The sequence below is a fragment of the Lycium barbarum genome, chromosome 3, assembly GCF_019175385.1.
Source record: "Lycium barbarum isolate Lr01 chromosome 3, ASM1917538v2, whole genome shotgun sequence".
NCBI lineage: Eukaryota > Viridiplantae > Streptophyta > Magnoliopsida > Solanales > Solanaceae > Lycium > Lycium barbarum.
The window spans coordinates 65143580-65167879 of NC_083339.1; the positions used below are offsets into that span (position 1 = coordinate 65143580).

General features: G+C 38.0%; 1 protein-coding gene across 4 annotated transcripts in view; it reads left to right on the forward strand.

Moving 5' to 3' along the window:
• The window catches only part of LOC132631509 (polycomb group protein EMBRYONIC FLOWER 2), a 38047-nt gene extending 16862 nt beyond the window's left edge, over window positions 1-21185 (forward strand). For all 4 annotated transcript variants that reach the window (XM_060347082.1, XM_060347080.1, XM_060347083.1 and 1 more), the window contains 6 exons: window positions 10813-10999; window positions 11976-12024; window positions 16926-17009; window positions 19137-19216; window positions 20048-20137; window positions 20711-21185. In XM_060347082.1, the coding sequence (XP_060203065.1) occupies window positions 10813-10999; window positions 11976-12024; window positions 16926-17009; window positions 19137-19216; window positions 20048-20137; window positions 20711-20834 (614 nt within the window). In that variant the 3' untranslated portion in view covers window positions 20835-21185. The remainder of the gene's footprint in view (window positions 1-10812; window positions 11000-11975; window positions 12025-16925; window positions 17010-19136; window positions 19217-20047; window positions 20138-20710) is intronic.
• Window positions 21186-24300: the final 3115 nt, after the last annotated feature.

Below are 24300 nucleotides of genomic sequence, written 5' to 3' on the forward strand. Positions count from 1 at the left end.
TGTCTTGCCTATGGAAAATAGTAGCAGATGTTCCTTGACTACGCCCCTCACTCGTTGAAGACTGAGCAAGTTATCCTGGTGGAATTTGTGTGCTACCGGTCCTCGGGGATTTCTCGCTTATCAATATAAAAATATCCTAGTGGAATAATGATTTTACAAATTTCACACATAGGAAAATGGTACCCAAGGGCACACATGCTGATGTGCATCTATAAAGTTTAAAGATTAGAAGTTGATCAGAGAATCATTAGTTAAAAATTACTAAAAGTTAATCAGAGCAACATCAACACAGTAAAATTCCCAGTATTGGTCAATAGTTTTCCTACTGGATTTTTTCCGTCTGAGAGGGGAGGGGACCCTTTGTTACCCTTCCTGTTCATCATTGCTATGGAAGGAATGAATGATATGCTACAAACTGCTAGAAACAGTGGATGGATCACTGGTTCTGAAATCAACTCTAGAACAACAAATAACCTGGAGATTTCACATCTCCAGTATTTAGATGATACACTGGTTTTTTGTGATCTAGTAAAGAGCAGTTAATGGTACTGAGGGTAATTTTCATCCTTTTGAGGCAATCTCTGGTTTGCACATTAATTGGGGGAAGAGCTACATCTATCTAGTAAATATGAATATAGTGGAGGAGATTTACATGCTAGCTGACATACTAGGAGGCGAAGTGGGACATCTACCCACAATCTACTTGGGCATGCCTTTGTGGGCAAAGGGCAAATCAAAAGGGATATGAAGTGGAGTAACAGAAAAGTGTGAGAAGAAGTTGATAAACTGGGAATGCAATATTTATCCATAGGTGGGAGATTGACTCTGATTAACAGTGTATTGGATGCATTACCAACCTATATGATGTCTATCTTTTCAGGTCCTGTAGGTGTGGTGAAGAGATTTGATACCTTAAGAAGAAATCTCTTTTGGCAGGGCAGTGGAAATAAAAGAATGGAAAAGGGCTAAAAATACCCCTAAATTATGGAAAATGGCTCACAAATGTCTTCCTCTCTCCTTTTGGCTCAAGGATACCCCTCAAGCTAACAGCCGAAACCTAATGATGTTTTGCAATTTAAAATTGCCACGTGGCCTGTTTTGATTCGCGACATATTACTTAATTTAAAAATTAAACCAACCCATTTCTTAAATCCAAGCCCGTCCCTAATTCTTTGACCCGTTTCTTTCAACCCTTGAACTAACGATCCATTCTCATTTTAGTCGCAACATTCAGCCCCTGCGCCTAACCTTCAGCCTAACCTAACCAAAAGGGCTAGATTTTTTTTACAGAACTCAAATTTAAATCCATGATCCGCCTCTACTCTCCTTAATAGTATTTTCCGGGGGAGTTGATATCTTTTATGTACCTATGTGTGCTTAAAAGGTAGAAAAGGTTTTTACTTTTTGCATATTTCTGTAAATGTGAGCTGCTTGCTGGATCAGCCTCCTCTCTCCCTGAGTCTCATGGTATGCCCCTGCAATGCCTCAAGATGATTCGCATGGCCCGATCGCGATTGCTCGGGCACGTCCCAGATGCATGACGTGAGTTCTGTTCCAACCCTTCAAAGTCCTAAGTAATCCTGGACTCAAACCCACAATTCATAATCCAAAATGACAGAGGTTTGAATGTCTGCAAAATCAATTTTCGTCGTAATGCCCACTCATTTGCTAACTCAGATTCTTTCTTTGCAAAGTTAATTAGAAAATTGCTTGATGGAAGAGAACATTTACCAAGTTATTGAGTGCCATAATCTAACGGTCTAATCTGAAAAATTGGCGTCTTTCTGCTTGCTCGACTATTGGTGACTGTTGAATGCCATGGTCTTCTGTTTGACTATTGATCCAGGGATATTGACTGAGTTTCTGTTTTTGTGTTCTTCTAGAGGGAGGGAGAATTGGCTTCCTCTGATCTTTTTTTTTTTGGGGGGGGGGGGGGGGGGGGGGGTTACTGTGTGTATTTTTTTTCTCTTGAAGAGAAAATTGGCTTTCACTAGCTTTTGTGTTAATCGAGACTTCGAGTGAGATGGAACCTGGGTATTGGTTTTAAGGTGGCGAACTACGGATTTTGTTATATATTAGAATATAATATAATGGAATTATGTTTAACATTGTCAAAAAAATAAATATAATGGAATTCATTTGCTTAATGGATTTTGTGGTAGAAATGATTTGCTTATATAATAATAGCATATCACATTGATATAGGTATACTAGTGATAATATTACCATTCTCAAAAAAAGATATAGGTATACTGGCGGCCTGGTGGGGCTTTGAGAGAGAATTAGCTTCCTACTGGAAATATTGTTCTATGATGGTGTAAGGATATAGTGTAGTGGAATTCATTTGCTTAATTGTTTTCTGGTAGAATTGATTTGAATATAATAATGAATTATGTCTTATTGATATAGGTATACTGGTGGGGTTTTAAGAGGCAATTGACTTCCTACTAGAGAAGTCGTGTTATGATGGTGTCAGAATATAATATAATGGGACATTCTTAAAAAGAACGGAAAAGGGGCCAAATATACCCCTGTACTATCGGAAAAGGGCCAAATATACCCCTTGTTATACTTTAGGTCTAAATATACCCCTACCATTATACTATTGGTTCAAATATACCCCTCATCCGTTAAAGTTGTCCAAGTTGGACATTCAATCCTACGTGGCATTGTCATTTAATGAGGTGGATGTCACGTGGCATGCCACCTCAGCACCCTAACCCATTTTACCCCTCCCCTCAAATTTTCTTCCCCACCATATTGCCGACTGCCTCTAAGTGGAGTCTCCGGCCACATTTCCGATGACGGTGTATCTACCACCACATTTTCGCCGGAATGTTAATTTTCCGTTTCCAGCGACTGCTCTGCAGTGTAAACAACTTAAATGAGTTTGGAAGGGTCAATTCCCAGTCGTGTCTTTGCCTGGGTTTGACGCCGGAGGAATTAGATAGAGAGAGGGAAGCGGCAGAGGCGGTGACTGTGGCGGCTGCTGCCGTAGCGGTAGATTAGTTAATGCGCGAATCATCCTACAGTTTCTTCTTATTGCTGCTCTTTCCCATAGTCCATGCTCTGTTAAGGTGCCTCTCCTGTTGTTCATCCAAGCTCTTCAAATCAATTTGATCAGCTCTTTTTTTTTTTTTTGATGAAGTAAGATGTTGTCTTTGATATAGGGCAACTGGAAGGTGCCATAATACAGAAGCAAAAGCCAGAGGGCTTTTGAAGCAAAAAACATGTTAGTCTCCATTACATTAAAGCCATACTAGTACCATGGAGCTAACAAAGTCCAAAAAACTATCAATGCTATTAACAGGAGTAAGAAAATTCCAGCTAAACAAAAAAACTAAGCATTTAGCCTTCAGTGAATGTGTTGGAGTTGATAACCCATCAAAACACCTGCGGTTTCTTTCATTCCACACGACCCAAAAGATGACTGCTGGGATCATTTCCCAGACCTTCTTGAATGTTTTGTCAACTCTCCAAAAAATCCAGCTAGTGTAAGCCTCCTTAATGGTCCGAGGAAGGTTCCAAGATAATCCAAAAATTGATAAGAACAAATTCCAGATATCAGAGGTGACAGGGCAGTGAAGAAGTAGGTGATTGACACTTTCTAAGCTTTGGTGGCATAGATAGCATCTGTTAACTAGTGAGATTTTCCTTTTGCAGAGGTTGTCCTGAGTTAAGGCTGCTTCCTTAAGAGCTGTCCAGGTGAAGCAGGAGACTTTGAGTGGCATTTTTGTTCTCCAAACATACTCCCAGGGCCAATCCTCAAGCACACCATTATGAGAGCACAAAACATTGTATCCTTCCTTGACTGTAAAATTCTTTTCCTTTGAACTTCCCCATAAGATTCTGTCTGGCTCCTGATCAGTAAAGATGAAAACCTCCAGTGTGGCTAGGAGAGCAATCAAATCATTGATCTCCCAGTCATTTAGGTTCCTTCTTAGTAAGGGCCTCCAAGTGTTGTCTTCTCTATTTTGAGCAATAGAGGAGTCCTTGTCGCTGGCAATAAGGACTATGCTAGGATAAGAGTCCTTCAGTAATTCATTTCCAATCCACCTATCTTTCCAGAATTTCACATTCAAACCATTGCCCACTTTATAAGACATGTTCTGAAAGAGGGCTTGATGGAAGCTGCTGATATGTTTCCAGGGGCCAACCCCATGTGGAAATGTGCTATCCTTAGGACTCCAATGATTCTGAGCTCCATATTTGGCAATAATTATTTTTTACCAGTAATCTGCTTCCGGTTGACCATACCTTCACAACCATTTCATTAACAAACTCTGATTATGTAGTTTTAGATTCCTGATGCCTAGTCCACCATTAGCTTTTGGCTGAGTGACTATAGGCCATTTCACCAGAGAGAATTTGTGAGTCTCACTGCTTCCTTCCCATAAGAATCTCCTCCTTAATCTGTTTAATTGTTTTAGGACAGAGACTGGCATAGGAAATAATGATATGATGTAGGTTGGGATGCTGTCAAGCACACTACTAATCAGAGTCAGCCTACCTCCCATAGAGAGGTACTGCATTTGCCATGTTGCAAGCCTTTTCTCCACTCTTTCTATCACACCATTCCATATTCCATTAGATTTGAATTTGGCACCCAGAGGCAGTCCGAGGTAGGTGGTGGGGAAGGAACCAGTTCTGCAACAAAGAATTTCTGCTAATTCACCCAAGTTATGAACCTCGTTGACTGGAAATATAGTACTCTTGAGCATGTTTATGTGCAAGCCTATTAAAGCTTCATAAAGGAGCAAAATGAGGTTGAGATTGACAACTTGGGATCTTTCAGCACCACAGAATATCAATGTGTCATCTGCATATAGCAGATGAGTCATTTGGATTACATCCCACCTGAAAACCTTTTATCCACTGAAGTTCCTTGGCTTTTCCAAGCATCTGAGTGAGACCTTCCATTGCCAGAATGAAAAGAAAAGGGGAAAGAGGATCCCTTTGTCTTAAGTCCTTTCCGGGGGAAAAGAAACCAACCTGACTTCTATTAACCAGCACAGAGTATTTCACGGTTGAAATACAAAATTTTATCCACCTTATCCACCTTTCTCCAAATCCCATCTGTTTTAGGATATCAATGAGGAAGGACCAACTCAATTGGTCAAAAGCTTTTTCACTGTCTAATTTGCATAAAAGACCTGATTCACCACTATTGATTCTCCAGTCAAGAACCTCATTAGCAATCAAGGAAGCATCTGTAATTTGCCTATTCTTGAGGAAAGCACTTTGTTGTTCTGAAATCAACTTGCTAATGACCCCCTTCAGTCTCTCTGCTAGTGCTTTGGCCACAATCTTGTACACACTTCCTATTAGGCTAATAGGTCTATAGTCCCTGAGCTCTATTGCCTCTTTCCTTTTGGGGATGAGGGCTATGAAAGAAGCATTACAGGACCTCTCCATGTGGCAATTGAGGTGGAAGTGGTTGATAGCCCCCATTAAATCTGATTTGATGAAGTTCCACGCTTTCTGGAAAAAAGCAATGGTAAACCCATCAGGCCCTGGCGCCTTATCAGGAGCACAAGAATTTAGTGTTGCCAAAATTTCTGCCTCTTCAAAAGGTAACTCCAGACCCTCGCTCTCCTCTGCTGTTAGTGAGGTCAGATTCTCAAAAGTTGCTGTTGGTCTCCATGGTTCCTTTTCTGTATATAGAGACTGATAATAATTCAAGATTTCCTCCTTTATTTGATCCCTGTCCTCTATGAGTTCTTGCTCCACCAAGAGTCTGTCAATGCAGTTGTACCTTCTTTGAGAGTTTGCAATTCTCTGAAAGTACTTAGTGTTCCTATCCCCTTCTTTAAGCCAAGAACACCTGGATTTTTGCTTCCAAGATATCTCTTCTGCTAGAGCAATCTGCTGGAGCTCTAGTTTCAGATTAAAAGCTTTGAACTTCTCATCAGCTGTTTGTACTCTCTGGTCAGCTATCTGATCCAATATCTTGAGATCAACCAGAGCCTTGAGTCTTCTATTAGCCAGCATGCCATACACATCCCTATTCCATGTTGAGATGTCCTTCTTCAGGGACCTAAGCTTCTGAATAAAAATGAAGTCCGGAGAACCAGAAATAGTATAGGATTGCCACCATTCCTTTACCATTTCCATAAACCCTTCATACTTGAGCCACATGTTTTCAAATTTAAAATAAGAGGGATTTGGTACCCAATCATCACTTTCCAGGACAATTGGTTTGTGGTTTGAGACTGCCCTAGGCATTGCTACCTGCTTCACATCTTTGAATGCATCACTCCATTCATTTGAGTATAAGAATCTATCAATTCTTGAGGCTTGATTGTGGTTCTCGCCCCTGGACCAAGTAAATTGAGCTCCATTTAAGGGAGGATCAATTAGTTCCAGCTCCTGAATGATGTTAGAGAAATCACGCATTGCCTTGGACCTCCTAGAGCAGTTAAGTCTTTCACTTTCATATTTGCAAACGTTGTAATCTCCAGTAATTACCCATTGATCCGACCATAAACCTCTGATAGCTGCAAGTTCATGCCAAAATTCAAGTCTTTCAGGGTTTGTATGTGGTCCATACACCCCTGTAAGTGCCCATTTGAAGTCTTCAGTTAAGCTTTCGAATCTGCAAGTGATTGAAAAAATCCCTTGTTGAGTATCTACACAATTCCACAACCTCCTATTCCACAGTACAATAATTCCCCCTTTGCTCCCGTTAGCGTTGAGTTCAGCCCATGAAGCCCATCTGCTTCCCCAAATTTGACTAGACAAATAATTATTCCAACCCCCAATTTTTGTCTCCTGTAGGCAAACAAAATCAACTCTCCAGTTTTGAATTAGAGACTCCATTGTTCTCCTTTTATTCCTGTCATTGAGGCCCTGCACATTCCAACTAAGGATTTTTACCTTCATCTGGAAGAAGAGTTTTGAAACCTGCCCCTACCCTTTCTTTCATTGTTGTCCTGAAGCCCCATGCCAATTTTTTAAGTTCTGATTCCCTCTTACTCCTCCCCTTTTTTTGACTTGCACTGCTCCTAGCCTCTTGCTGTTGTGCCAATAATTGAGCCTTTTGTCTCTCCTCCATCCTTAGAATAATATCAAAGATGTCGTGTTCAAATCCTACCGCATTGACCCCAAATGCTTTGAAAGCTTTGACCATCGTAATTTTTGTCCATCTCGATGTTTCTATCATTGTAGGCTTGTCCACCACTGGCATGCCATGGTCTACTCTATCGTGCCATGGAAGGGGAAGAAAATCATTGAAAGAAATTCAAAGAGAGGTCTGATTCCAAATCAGATTCGACCTGGTGTGGCATGCATGATGTCTGCTCTGAATTATCATCCGTATCGGAGGGCTCTCCTCTTTCTTCAGTACTCATGACGCTGTTCGCATACAGTTCTGCTGCCAAAGGGTCGAAGGAATTTTGATGCTCAAAGGGGGAGCACCTCTGTATACATGGGTCGGCTGTATTCCCCTTTGCTTTCCAAGAGGAAGTAAAATTAGGTCTTTTTCTTTGCCTTTTCTGATGTGGGCCTTTTGAGTAGTAACCATTAAATGAGCCCAATAACCCTTTTCCTTTAAAATTTAGGGCTTGAGCTTTTACTTTGGTTATATGTTTTGCTGGCTCATTAAACCTCAAGCTCATGCCCCTCACGTGACTCTTGTCTGCAAACGTAGGGCCCCTCCCTTTTCTGCCAGCTGTAGCAGCACGTGAATTCTCTGGAAAATCTGATATCACTGATTGCCCACAATAACCACTGGATATTGGCTTGGACCGGTACTCCGAGATAATTGCAATTTCAAATTTCAAACCCCCAAGAACAACTCCAATCCTTGCCGGAATCTCTGTGCCGGTGTTTCTGATGCATATTCGAGCCCATAAAAGGTGATTCCTGTTTTTCGTATCTTCATCTTCTCCAATGTAACCACCGCACAAATCCCCGATGGATTTGAAGGTTGTCGATGTCCATGCATTGAGAGGGACTCCAAAAGCTTTTACCCATATATTTTCCGGCCTATTGGACTCTGAGATTGTGCCAAAATCCGTAGTCCACCATTGAAGGGCAAGGTGTCTCCCTTTCCAAAACCAGTCCCCTGCTATTGTTCTCATCGCCTCATGTCTAGATGGAAATTCAAAGAGAAAACAATTATGATCCACGGGGGTTACTCTGAGTCTAGCGCTGATCTTTCACCTACTCAAAAACCATTTCTGAATGATTTCAGAATTGGGGTTGATGTTGAAAGGATCGTTGAAGACGCCAATCAGGCACCTGGAGAGGGGGTGCTCTGCTTCACCCACCTTTGGAGATGTGAATGTCGACTTTTCCGGCCATTTTCCAATTTTTGCAGCATCGTAAAAGGTTTTCTTCAAAGGAGAAGGTGGGCGGAATGGTCCATTAATGCTGGGGCTTCCCAAGAATCGAAGGATTTTGTCTGCAATATCTACCCAGCCGATGTTGTACTTCACCTCCGGAATAATCACCGCTGATTTCCTTTCGCCTTGCCACACTTCCAGTCTTACAAATCTACCATAGATGTTGTAATTTTGATATACCCTGTAAAGAAATTGTTGCTCAATTCTTCCCCATCTTCTGTAGAGATCCCCTGTTCCCTTTGATGCTTGCTTCATAGCATTGCAAATCCGTCTTAAGTTCTTTTCATCGACATTAATTCTGCTAGTGAAGCGACTGCTCCTTTCGATGAGAGAATACCAACTGATCTGAGAGTCCCCTGTGCTAATTAATTCAAAAGATTTATCCCCTGAGATAAAAAAAGTCGGTTTCCCCATAGATTGAAAAAAACAGTAATTCGAACAGGTGAGGAAGAAAGAAAAAGAGGAGAGAGAGAAGAAAGGGAGGTTTTGATAGAGATAGAGAGAGGAGGAGAGAGAAGGGATGTTTTTCGGTGATCAGAAGGATCACCGGAGTGGAAAGTACCGACCAAAGAGACCTTCTAGGTCACTGCCTTGGGAAAAGTGTCTGGGAGCTTTTTTGCCTCTGCATTATGAGCAATTTACATCCTGGCAGACCACGACAATGGATTCTATCAATTTGATCAGCTCTCACAAGCCCATCACTCCTCTTCGGCCCTTCTCCATTTCGTTTTCTACTTACTGCGTTCAAATTGATGGATTTTTGGGCAGTGTATTATATCGGTAATGGACTAGATAGCGCGTACTGATTGGGTGTTTGGTGTTTATTGTCTTACTACTTTTAGTCGGTAATAATGGTGGCAATGGTGGTGGAGGGGAAGAAAATTTTAATGTTGGAAGAATAAATAGAGGGGAGGGGTAAAATGGGTTAGGTTGCTGAGGTGGCATGCAGTGTTACTAAAAGCGAAAAGCGCAAAAAAGCTCTAAGGTCAGCTGGGGCTTTAAGCGCAAATAAATCGTGTGCTTTAATGAAAAAAGGCGCAATGGTGAAAAAATACAAATATATATATATGTTTAGTCCAAGACTACTAATAATAAGCATGAAACAATAAATATATGGACAAAGAAATTGTAAAAACATTATGATAAAGTGAAATATCAATTATCTAGTGTCACCTCTTCAAGAGAGGCTCATTGTCAAGGAAAAGTATGTCTTAGAGCCTTGTTGATGACACTGAAGCGAAAATAAAGCAAGGCAAAGCGCTCAACATGTTTTGAGCCTCGCTTCAGGGCTTAAGCGCGCCTTTGACAACACTGGTGGCATGCCACGTGGCATCCACTTCATTAAATGACAATGCCACGTAGGATTGAATGCCCAACTTGGACAACTTTAACGGAAGAAGGGTATATTTGAATCACTAGTATAACGGTAGGGGTATATTTGGACCCAAAGTATAACGAGGGGTATATTATATATTTGGCCCTTTTCCGTATAAAGAATGATTATTGTATAATAAAATTTATTTGCTTAATCGTTTTCTGGTGGAATTGATTTGTTTATGTAATAATAGTATATCATATTGATATAGGTATACTGGTGGGGCTTTGAATTAGCTTCCTACTGAAAATTCAGTTATGATGGTGTAATACAAAATTATATTAGGAATATACAAACTCTCCCCTGAACTGGTCTCGGGATTCCAAAAAGATACTTAAACTTTGTGGGGGTCCTATGACTTTATAGTCGTTAAAGTGGTATCAAATCACCTTTTTTGACTAGCACCGGTTTTAAGAAAGCAGTGTATGACACATACCAATCATGTTTTGCCATGCCATTTTTGTTTTAATTTTTATACTATTTTTTTATTTTCTCTTTCTTTTTTCTATTCTTCTTCTCCTGCAACCTCCCACGCTGCCTCCTCCGTAGCCACTACCACCACTGTCATAACACCACCTCCACCGGAAATCAAATGAAATCACCGGCAAATCAAAACCACCGGAAATCATCATGAAAACAACCAAAAATCAAATCAAAAAACCACCAAACAATAGCCAAATCAGTATCTCAGAAATCACCACCAGATCAAAATCTGAAAATTAAAATCGCCACCAGACCAAAATCTGAAAAGCTAAATCATCACCAAATCACCACCCAACCAAAATCCAAAAATCACCAGATCCACCAAAAATGTGAATACTAGAGAAAATTGTTGGGAGGAGTGAAAATAACAGAAAAAAGAAGAAATTTGAAACCACCGCCAAATCAGAACCACCAGAATCAGTTTCCTGACTTAGCTTTCTTGAGAACGCTGCTTTCTGATTTAGGGGCTGGGTGAAACAAGTCCTAGTTTGACTGCCATTTCTTAGCGTTTTGGTCTTTTGAGTGCGATTTCTGTTGGTATTGATATTGAAGCACCGTTGTTTTTCTTTATTGCTAATAATGATATTTCTGTTTATTAATGTTTATCAGGTGTTGCTGAGGCTGTAGAGTGTGATCCATCAAGTCCCAATGGTGTAGGCGTTTCCTCTGCAACCGGTCATTTGTATCCAGATCCTGATTCTGTTCAATCAGTAACAGGAAGCACTCTTGCACCCCCAGCACTGCTTCAGTTTGCTAAGTCAAGAAAGTTATCAGTTGAGCGCTCTGATCCCAGAAAGTATGTTCACGGCACAATGTGAAGTAGCATTTTTATTTAACCAAATGATTTTCGGTGGAAAAGATTGTGGAAGAACTTCAGTACTGTGTCCAATAAATCATCAATTAGCTGATTTTGTTGGCTGCATTAGGCATTAAGCCCTTGAACTTCTCTGTGGATTATTGACTGTCTAATCTGGTTTTTATTTTATTTTATTTTTTTTTTAATTTTTTTTACGACTGTATCCCATTGGGTCTACAGCAGTTATGGTGTTTGGTTTTGGGAGGTGGGTGTAAACCTGCTCCCATGTTTTGTAAATTTAAGGTTTTGATGCCTGTAGTTTGAGAATTTTAGGAAATACCCTGTTACCATTATTAAAAAAAAAAAAAGAATCTTAGGAAATTACTGTGGAAGATATACTTTCTCCCCCTTTTAGTTTTTTCTCAAAATTCAATGGTGGCCCATATCTTCAAAATCTATCTTGCTCTCTAGTTTAGTGACCAGTAGTGTCACTGTCTCCAATTTGGGCCTACTGCAGTTGCAAAGTTTTTTTTGGCCTCAATTTTTAGTATTATGGGAAATACCTTGAAAGATATACTACCCCTCTAGTTTTTCAAAATATTCAACAGTGCCCCCATCTTCAAATGTGGTCTTTGCCTTTGATTTAGTGCCAAAGAAGGCCTAGTTATGGTGGCTTTCTGTTCTCCCTTTTAAATAGCCTCAATCTTAACTTTATCAAAAACCCTGAACATGACCAACATTTTACTATGCGCCAGATGGAGTGGTTCTTGACTATCCTTTCTGCAATGTGATGGTACACTTGTATTTAGCGTTTCTGTATTATCTATCTTCGATGTCTTGTTGTTTTGAATAATGTCTTAGATGTGATACTAATTGGGATAAATTTGACTACACAATTTTCTGTATTATGGTTTACCTTTATAGTTCGTAGATAAGATTGTCTGGCCTTTAATACAATTTTGTTTTTCTCTTACAGTCGTGCACTCCTGCAAAAAAGGCAATTCTTTCATTCTCATAGAGCCCAGGTAATTAGTTTCTTACCTTATGCTCTGGGATGCTGGAATTCCTTTTGGTTCCTCATAAGCCAACAGCACGTGAAACGTTTAACAGTCAGGATTATTTTGTATGTACTCAAATGTATACAACTTTCTTAAAATCTTACAGAGTAAAAATCAGAGTCAGTGGTCCAAAATGTGAAGCTTTTGGCCGAGTCAACTTGATAGATTCTATAATTTTACGGACCCAAGGCCGAGGCATATTTTCCTATCAGGGAATGATGGATACCCTCCTTGCAGCTATATATAAAGGCCTTGTGTACAAAATTTATATGATAATCAATTTATACTTGGTGTAAGAGAGGATCAATTGGCATTTGAAAGTCGTTAACGAACAAGGTGTATGCGATATGACAACATAGGATGATGTTCATTTATCCAGGAAAAACATGGGATGCCAGTCAAGTTTTTAATGATAATTTGTTTTTAATGTTAAAATCATTTGATCATGTGTGTCATCCATGAAGTTTGAAAGATGAATTAGCAGAACACACATTAATATCTGTCCAAAAAAAAAAAAAAAAAAAACAGAAGAGAATGAGTAGCCATCTTTAATTTTCCCTGGAGAAATTGCATACAAATTTTGTTTAGGGATTTCACGCCCCTTGGATGCCTTTTTATGTTTCACATTTACTTAACTAAAAAGAGGACCCTATTCAGTAAGAACTCCTTTCTTCTTTGCATTAAAATGTATTGACCTCTCACTTACGTGCAAGATGATTCATACATATAATTGTAATGAGGAAGCCAGACATTCTGCAGCTGTTTAGTCAAATGTTAATTCTAATTGAAGAAAAAAATTTGTAGCTTAAATAGTTGAAGCTTAACCTATGGTACACATGGTAAATTTGGAGGACAAGAAAAGGAAAAAACGTTCCTGTAATTGTTCAAGTTTGTCAAATGAATTGTGGATACATATGCATCAAACCAATAATGATTCATACAAGATAAATCTTTGAATCTTTAACTAGGGAAAGAAAGAACTTTAATTTAGGGTGTGTTCGGTATAGAGGAAAACGTTTTACGGAAAATGTTTTCCAATTTTTTCATGTTTGTTTGGTAAAAAATTTTGGAAAATATTTCTTCAGGTAAACAAGTTCCTTAAAAATGAGGGAAAATGACTTCCCTATTGAAAGCAGGGAAAACAAGTCCCACAAGTGGCATGCCACCAACCACCAAACCTTAACCACTCTCACTACCCAACACCCCCCCACCCCTCCAAAAATATATATATATTTTTTTAAAAGTTTTGTATTTTTTTTTGGGCTTTCTACACCACCCACTCCCACCCAGAACCCCCTCCCTAATTTTCTCTCTCATATTTTATTTAACTTTTATAAAAAAATTAATAAAATATGGGAAATTTGTGTGATTAAATTTGGTGTGAGGTGGGTGGTGGTGAGGGGTAGTGGGTGGGGGGTTTTTGGGGTGGGTAAAAAATATTTCCCATTTTTTATTAAGTTTTAATATAAGTAAAATAAAATATATGAAATAGAAAATTTTGGAGGGGGTGGATGGAGCTGTGGTGTGGTGTGGGGTGGGGTTCGCGTGGGTGGTGGTGTGGGGTAGGGGTGGGTGAATATGAAGTGCGTTCGAAAGTGGTGATTGGGTGGGGGTGGGACTTGGTTGGGGGGAGGTGGGGTCGGGTTGGTGGGGTGCAAGGTGGATAAAAAATATTTCCCATTTTTTATAAATTTTTTATTGAAGTAAAATAAAATATATGAAATAGAAAATTTCGGAGGCGTGGGTGGGGGGGTGGGGGGGGGGGGATTTGGGTGGAGCGGTGGTTGGGTGCGGGTGGGATACGAAATTGAAAATTTGGGGGGAGGTGGGATTGGGTGGAGCGGTGGTGTGGGATGGGTGGTGGTGTGGGGTACGGGTGGGTAAAGATGAAGTGCGTTCGAAGGTGGCGGTTGGGTGGGGGTGGTTGGGTTGGGGTTGGTAGGGCTTGGGTGGGTATGTTCCACAACTGAACATGAGAAAAATAAGTAAGAAATTCACTTATTTTCCACTATCCCAACCGAACATGAGAAAATGAGTAGAAATTCACTTATTTTCCAAGAACACATTCGGAAAACATTTTCCTCCATACCGAACACACCCTTACTTTATTCATTTTTCTGTTTATAAAGAGGTTTCCTTTCATCCGAAAATTGACTCCAGTTTTTTACATTTTTTTCATCGCATTGGAAGGTGAAGCATTTTTGGAAAAGACTGATAAGAGTTGAACATAATAAGAGCTAAATAAATCAGGAAGCCTTGGTGATCTTGAAATACTGGGAAATTGCATTTCAATATTTCAAATAGTATCAGAAGATATGTCCACTTAAAAGAATAGTATCAGAAGATATAATTTTCAGCTTACATTTGCCGCTGTTTTGACTGTTGGCGACATATATGTGGAAACTTTATGCTTTTGAGTTGAACCCGTGTGTTGATTAGTTGGCTTCTCTTTTCCTGATCGTGTTATGGAGGGAACTGAAGGATTAGTATGGGAGACTAAAGATCTGAAGCTAACAGCTGGCTCCTTATTTTACAGAACACTACTAATTTGTATTTAATCTAATACACATTTGTTGTGGACTCTCATGAAGTATTAGTTCAGCACTTAGTATTCAGTGTTAAGTAATTCGATACTTAAAATTTCTTATTATCGAATCAGCAATTGCTTAATGGTACCAATGTAAGCACTATACTAATGTAATCGAAAGCAACTTGACTTGTCACTATATTTGAAAAAAACAAATCATTAGATGCCACATAACATACCACAAATCAAGTTTAAGCTTAAAACTAACATGTTTAGTATTTAGTTGGAATAATTTTTTTTTTTGGAATGGTAACAAGTTTGCATTGAAATCAAACAAAGGCCATAGTTACAAGGAGGCTAAATACAAGCTTCAGTTTTTTTGCACACCAAAAATGTAAAAGCAGAATACAATTAAGCTTTATCTTCTGGATCGGGTTGCTTTTGTTTTCAAAACATCTTGAATACCTTTCCCTCCAGATATTCCACCATCTGCAGCCTGGGATCATACTCCAACTAGTTTTTTGAGCTTCTGTTCCTCCTTTTCTGCCCCAACTAGATAGCATATCTAGTGTATTCATTGGTCCAGCTCAAACTAACATAGCTAGAAAGATTTGCCACAGTTGAATAGTCACCCAACAATGCTAAAAAAGATCGACTATTTGTTTCTGCATATTTTCCACATAAATGGCTGATAGAGCAAAGGTGTATTCCCCTTCTCTACAGTTTCTCGTGTCAAACAAGCCCTCTTAACTACCAACCAAACAAAACATGCCACTTTGTATGGTATCTTGGTCTTCCATAGTTGCTTCAGGGCCACTGCACATGAAGATTGTTGTTATGATTCCTCATGTGATATGCTGTCTTGACTGAAAAGCTCTTGAACTGTCTCAACCACCATATTCTATCCTGCTCTGGTGAGACTCCATTGAAGAGATTAAGAGTGTTGAGAAATGCTATGAATCTGTCCATCTCCCAGTTACAAATATGTCAACAGATTTTAAGAATTTCAAAATTAAACCTATTATAAATAAACAAATTTTTAGTTTATTAAAAAAATAATTAAATAAATTTACTTTTCTGGTTGGAAGAAAATAACATAAATAAATAATATGCTTTATAAAAAATAAATTTTCTTCCAAGCAGAAAAATAATGATTAGAAGCATAGTAGACATTAACAAGTTGTTAACCTTTCAGTTATTTACTTTTGTTGGTATAACCATCTGGTATCCGGAATCCACTGGCTTGGCTAATCCAGAGTTGGCGGCACGTAGGGCTAATAAAGAGGGAAGCGCTCCCTACCAGGAGTTTACCCATTCCTAAGGCTCAACTTGAGACCTCTGGTTAAGGTGGTGGGGAGATCCCAGTCCATCCCACCCCTTGGTGGTAGTCGTTATCCTTTTAGATCACTTGCATATCTACCAATGGGGTGTTAAAATTCAGTAACTTAAATTATTCAATGATCAAGACTTCGGTCTCTAAGTTTCAATTTTATCAAATGCCCTACCACTGAAGGCTTTTCCATTGCCAAAATATTGCTGATATTTGTAGTCATGCACTGGCGCATAGGGTTCATTGTTGGGAGCTTCCTACAATGTTATGTTTTAAAAACTCCTTCCCTGTTTACCTCTCATGTTAAGTTTTAAAAACTCCTTCCCTGTTTACCTCTCATGTTTGCTGTTTAATCAGAGATATAAGATTTCTTCACTAGCTTCGGGTATCGTTCATGGGATGTGTATAATCTATAATGTTATTTGTAATTCAAAATCTATAATAATGACAGTTCAATATTGGTTTCCATTGTAGTGTGGTCATTTCCATTTGAAATAGCCCAAGTTTTTGAGGTCTAGAGGTGAATTATCTTGCTTAATGTGACAACAACAACATACCCAGTATATTTCCACGAGTGGGGTCTGGGGAGGGTAGAGTGTACGCAGACCTTACCTCTACCTCGAGGAGGTAGAGAGGCTGTTTCTGAAAGACCCCCAGCTCAAATGACACAAAACAAGGAAGTTAGAAAAATACAACGCAGAATTAAAAAGGCATAGCAGGTAAGACATAACCAACAACAGAGAAAGCAACATAGCATCCAGAGCAAAATAAAGCGATAACTGAAGCACAAGAAACAAACTATATTAGCAGAAATCCAAAGCTAGAAACTATGTGAACATCTTGCTGAATGTGACACGGAGTTAAAATAGATTTTGAAATGTTTGTCTGCTTGTATGAATCCTAAAATATTTGGAAGAGCTGACGTAGCCAATATATGGCGTTAGAAATCTTGGAAGCAATGCAGAGTCCTTTTAACTTTTGTTGCTAATGAAATTTTTTATTTGGGTGAAGCCTATGGCACTGGAGCAAGTTTTATCAGATCGAGACAGTGAGGATGAAGTTGATGATGATGTTGCAGATCTTGAAGATCGAAGGGTATGCAGCATTATTATATAAATTGATCTTTATTTTACTCTGCGTCCAAATTAATTGGCTGACTTTTTGGGTTAGTTTGCCCTGTCTTGACCCTTCAAATAAACGACAAAAACTTGCTCTCTTAACTTAGTGGAAGTAACGATATATTCACCTTACTGTGATATCTTCGTATTAAACTTTTTCACTTTTGTTCGTGATAACGTTTATTTTAAGTATATCGTTTTAAATTTACTTTATTATGCCATCCAAATTACTCTTTCATTTTCAAATTTTGTTTAATTGGGTCATTCACATTTAGACTTGAGAGTAGCGGGATTAATCTGTAAAGGGTGTTTTGGAACACCAAACAGGACTTAGTAACCACAATTTGGTCAAAATGACGGGATTACTGGCTGGACTACTATCTGATTTTTGTATAACAGGCTAATGACCAGATTGCTTCTGGAGTTATGCAGTCTTAACATTTTCTTGACAAGCGAATCAGACTTATTTCTATGAACATGCAGTTCGACAAGCTGATATTTAAATGCATAAGTGCTGCACCTGTTTCTTCTAATAATTCCATGGGCACCCCCCTCGTGATCTTCACAAATCCTGCACACTAGCAATTCAATCGCCCTACATGTTAGAATATGAATTGGAATAGGATTTGTATATAGTATGAGTATCCTACATGGAAAAGGATTGGGATATAGTGTCTATAAATATGAATTGATATAATGTTGTAGATACACAATTCAATAATATTTTCTCCCATAATTTCTCACACTACAAAAAGAACTTACAATAAAACAAGTATAGCAGAAGAAGAAATTACATCAACAGCAGTGGTATAATAATTCTGATAAATGAAGGAAAAAATGTAGAAAATGGACAATTTGCAGAAAGAGATTTTAGTAAAAATGGTGAAAGTACAGCAAAACGCGTCCATAGAAAAAGAAAGAGAGCTAGAAAACACAATTATAAATCATAAGACAAATAGAAATAAAGGATTGCTGAAGAGAAGTTGCAGAAAAACTGGAGGAAATCAAATCGCAGAATATTTAACCAAATCTTTGAAAAAGGGTGGAGATTGGCACTTCGTGGTGGTGGAGGAAGATCAACGTCATGGAGGGTGAATGGAGGCAGACCATCATCAGTTGGTTTGGGAAGGAAGATCAATGTAGGGTCTTCTTTTGGTGGGAGTGGGGGGCTTGAGACGGGTCATTGTCATGGGTGTGTGTGTGTGTTTTATTCCCCCAATTCTCTCCCCCCCCCCCCCCCCCCCCCCCCCCCCCCCCCCCCAACCAAAAAAAAAAAAAAAAAAGAGACCAAAATATGCAAATAAAACACTAATTTGGCAGGTAGCACAGGCTACCAGAAGTGGAATAGGACCAAATGTCTCCTTGGATGTCCTTGGTATTCATTTTGCCTTTCACTTGCTCATCCTGGAGGGCCACATGTATCAGATTTCTCTATATTGCATGAGTGAGTTATATGGACCCATGTTTACTAGAGTTTTTAAAATTATCAGCAAGCCGTCGTGTCGTATCCATATTACTTGCTGCTGATGCTGTTCTAATTCTCTTAACAGCTGAGTACATGAGTTCAAAATCTCAAGTAATGACAAACATTTTGATAAATGGTAAATTTCATTGATCTAAAGCATATGTAGTTATGTACTGTTATTGCTTAACTAAAACCAAGGTCTAAGCACTTTTTAGAGATCTATTCATAGTCCACTATTTTCCTTAAATCAGATACAGCAAGAAAATCCCCTTCGATTTGCCTCAAATTGCACAAAAATGGTAATTTGAAGGGTTTGGATGAATATTGACCACTGGAAACAAACTGGGGAAAGTGTTCTTATGTCTGGTTCTGACTTGATGATAAACATTTTCTGTCGAATACTTGCTTGACACTTGAAGGAACTGCATAGTCTCAACATGAAATTAGGCGAAGCCATGGAACTCCTTGAGTTGCTTTAAAAGAATACATTTGAGAACTACTAAAGGTTGTGACCCAAACCGTTCCCTCTAATTGATTCCCCTTCAGAACTGCCGCAAAATTTAGTCAATTGAAGAGGCAAGATTTTGATTGTTGAAGATATTTGAAAAAGTCATTCAACTAACTTCAGACATGTTACAGATGCTTGACGATTTCGTGGATGTTACCAAGGATGAGAAGCAAATGATGCATCTGTGGAACTCATTTGTCAGGAAGCAAAGGTACTGTCTTAATTCGTGTCTAGTTTTATTTGCTAATATGGTTTTCCTTATTATTATTATTATGGGTACTGTGATATGGAGGTGTGTATCTTCTGCCCTTTTTTGGTGAGGAAGGGCTGGTGAAGTAATAGATGGTGGTAACTTAGGAGTGTAGTAAGAGTGTAACCATCTGCAATTAGTTTCTCCAACCTTTTCCCGAAATGTGGAGTTATACGAAGGTAAATCTCATTTACTTCTTTAACAATGTACAAAAGCTAAGGGGGTGAAAACCTTTTTCAGGTGAAGTGGATGGACCAGTCCACCTCTCCCTTCCACTATCTTTCTGCTACATGTAATCAAAAACAGTGTTATATTAGTGAGTAGATGCCATTTGTTACAATTGAGCCAACTTGCTAGTTTCAGTACGAGAGTGACTTCTCCATGTACCTTATTAATAGGAAAAAAGAAAAACAAAAGAAGAGTTCATTGCAAAAGAAAAGGTCGTCCTTGATTTGATGCTTCCAAATAGACATTTCATGAGAAGTTCTGGAAAGTGTTGTGCCATTTAAGGGTTTTGAAGAAGCACCTATCTGTTGTTATTAACGAACTTCTCACTAAAGTAAATTCTTATGAAGTTGGGAGTCTTTCTTCCCCCTTCATGCTCAAGCAGACTGGTAATACTATATAGAGCAAAACACACAATTATATAATGCAACAAAGGGAAACATGTGTGGATCTTCTCTTGCTGATTTACATACATGCTGGTGATAATGAATAGTAAAGGGATGCATGTTGAAAAGTTGTGTTGCTGAATTCCCTTCTTGGTATACCATATTTTTGTCACTGTGACAGGGTGTTGGCAGATGGTCACATCCCTTGGGCATGTGAGGCCTTTTCAAAGCTGCATGGTCAAGAGTTTGCCCGAGCACCAGCCTTGCGGTGGTAAGTAATCTTCTTATTTACCTGCATCAAAATCTGTTATTTCTATATTTACTTAATCCAAAAAAAAAAGATCTGTTATTTCTATCTGATGCTATCCAATCCATACACCTGTATTGTGCCTTTGCTTGGTCCATCCAAGATCCTGTATATTTTCCAGAAAGGAAGTGCTCTGTTTTCTGTGCAACACTACTAATATGTATTAGAGTGTTGGTCGATCACGGTGCTTATTTGGAATTTGTGAGCTTGTTTATCTTATTTACTTTTGTTTACAGTTTCTCGTTAATCCTTACTCAAGGGGATGAGGCATTTCAGTGTATAGCGCAGTGAAAACAAATTTGTTGTTGGGGTTGTCACACAAATACATGTTTTAACGGATCTGATGAAGCAGTAATAGTACCGTCAACAAACGTCTAGACATTTTTAATGGCAATAGACTGGTTTCCCCCCAGAATTGTTGATTTAGATTTAACTCAATAAGTGATAGCTCATCATCCACTGTAGCATGTTGTCATGTACTCTAAAGTTGCTCATTGCTAGCGTAGCTTTTATGTATAGTCCAATGTTTAATGGCAGGTGTTGGAGATTATTCATGATCAAGCTGTGGAACCATGGCCTTGTTGATGCGCGTGCAATCAACAATTGTAACCTAATATTAGAGCAATTCCAAAGCCAAGACAATGATTCTACTAGAAGCTGAATACCAGTGTGACAATTTGTTACCATCTAGCAATGGATTTGGTACTGATACAGCTTTGTGGCTGGATCTGCATCTCCGAATTCCAACATCTGTTTTCTTATGTTATTGTGGCTAGATGATTTTTTTAAATATCTTTTACGAGTAAGATATGCTAATTTAATGTTCTATAGGGGGGACAAATAGTGGCATATGCTGTTCTGAATTAGAAAGTACTGATTCTCATTGTTCAAGGGCTCTGTTATATCTTGAATATGAATCTTTTTCAATCTCTAACTACCCCTATACACTTCACAAGGAGATGGTGCTTGGTTCTAAAAAGTGATATCAAATCCAGACAGCTGTGCTTCCCTGCGTGTTTCCATTTACCTCTGCGACACAATCTATATACAATATAAATATTCTTTGAATTGAGTAGCTAGCAAATGAATAAGCGGCTGGTATTATGATGGCAGCATTTCTGCTGATACGTGCTTTTGCGCCTCTTGGATATGCGATTATGTTTAAGCTCCTTTTGCAGTTCTCGATGGTATAGTACATGAGAAACACATTTTGCATTATCCAAGAACAAGTGTTTGCTATTCTTTATCTTATAGTCCTGAAGATTTCTTCAATACATAGAAAGATCGATAGAAGACTGTTCTATAACCCTCGAAAGAACTCAAAAGCAAAAGTGGGTTTGCAACAAGCTTATGACTCAAACGAATATAAGACGACACATGAAAAAGCAGGTGTTGGTGCTCTAAAAACTTGGATCTGGAGAAGCAAATTCAAGAAGCTCCCTGTCATGGTTAAAGACAAATCTTGTTGACTCAGCATACACAAATGCGTCTATTCCTCTACTTTGGTTACTCACCAAGATGATTAATCTGCTACTAGACAATTTGGTATGCTCACTTTTACAAGCCTGCCCAGCCAACTTCTATATCATGAAGTGGAAATTTCAGTAAGCTGCTAAGATGATATGCGTTTTCCCGAGTTTCGAGAAAAGTTTAATCTTCCAATGCTAACGCAATAAACTCTTTAAGAATTAGATTGTCTTTGACATTATCCCTGTTGTAGAGTTGTTGCTTTTCCTTTCTCATTTCCCTCACTATATTTGATTATGTCTTGTCTTCCTCAGTGAGAATAGATATGTTAGAATGTTTCCAATAGAATTGGGTGGCAAATCTATTTGTTCTCGCAAGTCAAAAGAAACATACGATCAAATATGTACCTTGTGTTAGAATTAAGAAATTTTATGACTCGGATCTTTTATTCTCTTATTTATTACTTGTGTCTAGAATATTTCCAGTAGAATTGGGCGTCAAATCTACTTGTTCTCGCAAGTCAAAATATTGAGACATTATCCATGATTCCACGGTTGAAAACTTGAAATGAATCACCAGAGTTTGCTTTTACTGCATCAGCGAACGTTTAAAGAGAGAATTGACAACTTCCTTGCGTGTTGATTTTGGACAATTGATTTAGCAGCTAAGGCCTTAATAAATTCGTTAAGTTTTTGGGCGGAGAACGTGTACCGTATGTGAATGCTGTCGTCTTTCTTGGACGTGCAAACCGAGGATAGGAAAAGGACCACTTGGTGGTGGAGGAAGAGTCCGCGGCTTAAATGACCCAAAAAGTGAGATTGGGTACCAAATTAACGCAGTAACACAAAAAGTTACCAAACTACCCTTTGCTCACTAATTTAGTACGCAATAGGACTAAACTGTAAATTTTCAGTAACGTCCTATTGCGCACTAAAATACTGCACAAAAGGTCTTTCATAAAGTACACACACTTGTGTAATTTCACGTTTTTTCCATATCTTGGCCAAATATTAGTTATGTTTCAAAACGCCGGATATCAATATTTTATATAGAACCTGATATCTTTTTTTGCGAACAATAATGTAGGCTAAATACATCAAGTATACGTAAACGTTTGGATCGTCGTTTTAGGAGTTGTAAAGGGCCCTGAAGTAAGTGTTGTTTGTTTGGAAACTTGTTATCTTTAAGTTTAAGTGTTTTATTTTATAAGGTTTTGATTTAAGCGTTTTATTATTTAGTCAGTCAAGACATTACTTCATTTCGAATATGTCGAGATTTTTTTCATAATTAATTTAGGACGTCGCATGAGTTATTAATGATAATTAGTTATCTTAGTCTTTATTAGCGTTTTTTAATTTAGGATGATGCTCTATGTTATGATCATCTGTCCTTCCCTTCCTTGCGCCCTTCAGCATAACATGCTTCTTCTGGGGCCGGATTTGTATGGTCGGAATCTCATCAGCATCAGAAGATGGGTCAATCTCAGCTGGAGACGGGTCCACAGGCGCAGAAGAATAAACCTAAAATATCATATAAATAATTTAGTTTAGATTTATTCAAAACTAAACCTAAAATAACATATAAACAATTAAAAACCTAATTATAATTTAGATCTAATTAATATATTATCTTTTTTTGTAAAAAATCAAACCTGTGTGTCGACGGGCTCTTGAGACGGATGATGAGAGGGCTCCCAAGCTGGCTCCTCAGTGATCTCCTAAGTGGGCCTCGGAACCGGAGATGTAGATGGTGCCTGTTGACACCTAATTTTTGACATCCCGTAATTTATTTCAATCACTCAGAGTCCCCGGATAATAAATAAAATGAGCTGAGCATCTTGAAAGATTTAAATAATTTTTTTATAGATTGTCCAAGTCAATATTTCACTCCCTTAAATTAATAAAAGGGATGTTCATGCATCATAAATTTATTTAGAAATTAATGAGTATTTTCATGATATTTTGTGAGATTTTATTAAATTAAAAAAAAAAAAAAAGAGAAGAAGGGTTTTCATTTATTTAATTATTTAAAATTATCAAAATTTTGCAAATACTTTATTTCCTTTTAAATCCATGAGGTCTGGGTAATTTAAATAATTTAAGTAATTAACTATTTAACCCTTTTAATTTCTAATTTTTATATAATTGGCATGATTTTTCAAAAAGTATGCATAATTTCCCATAAATGTTTAATTAGGATAATTAATTAATTAATTAATTAAATGATAATTATTGCAAATTGATCCTTGTTATATAAATATTTTTTCCATGGCCACAATTAAATTAATCAGTTCATGATTTAAACAAATTAGAGTTATTTTTGCAAAATCAGTTTGTTAATGTTTTTATTTGAAATAACCAGTTTAATTTAATTTCAAAATTTGCTAATTAGGCCAAAAGGCCATAATTGAAATGATCATGCCAGGTTAATTAATTAAGGCCATTTTAGGCCTATTAACAATTTGGCTGACTTTTAAATTATTTTAATAAAATAATTATGGCCTAATTTTTCCTATAATTTAAACTTCATCAATTTTAATATTTTTCGAATTATTTGTTCTTATATATATATATATATATATATATATATATATATATATATATATATATATATATATAGTGTAGACATAAACACTTGGGCCCTTCTTTTAACACTCAGAA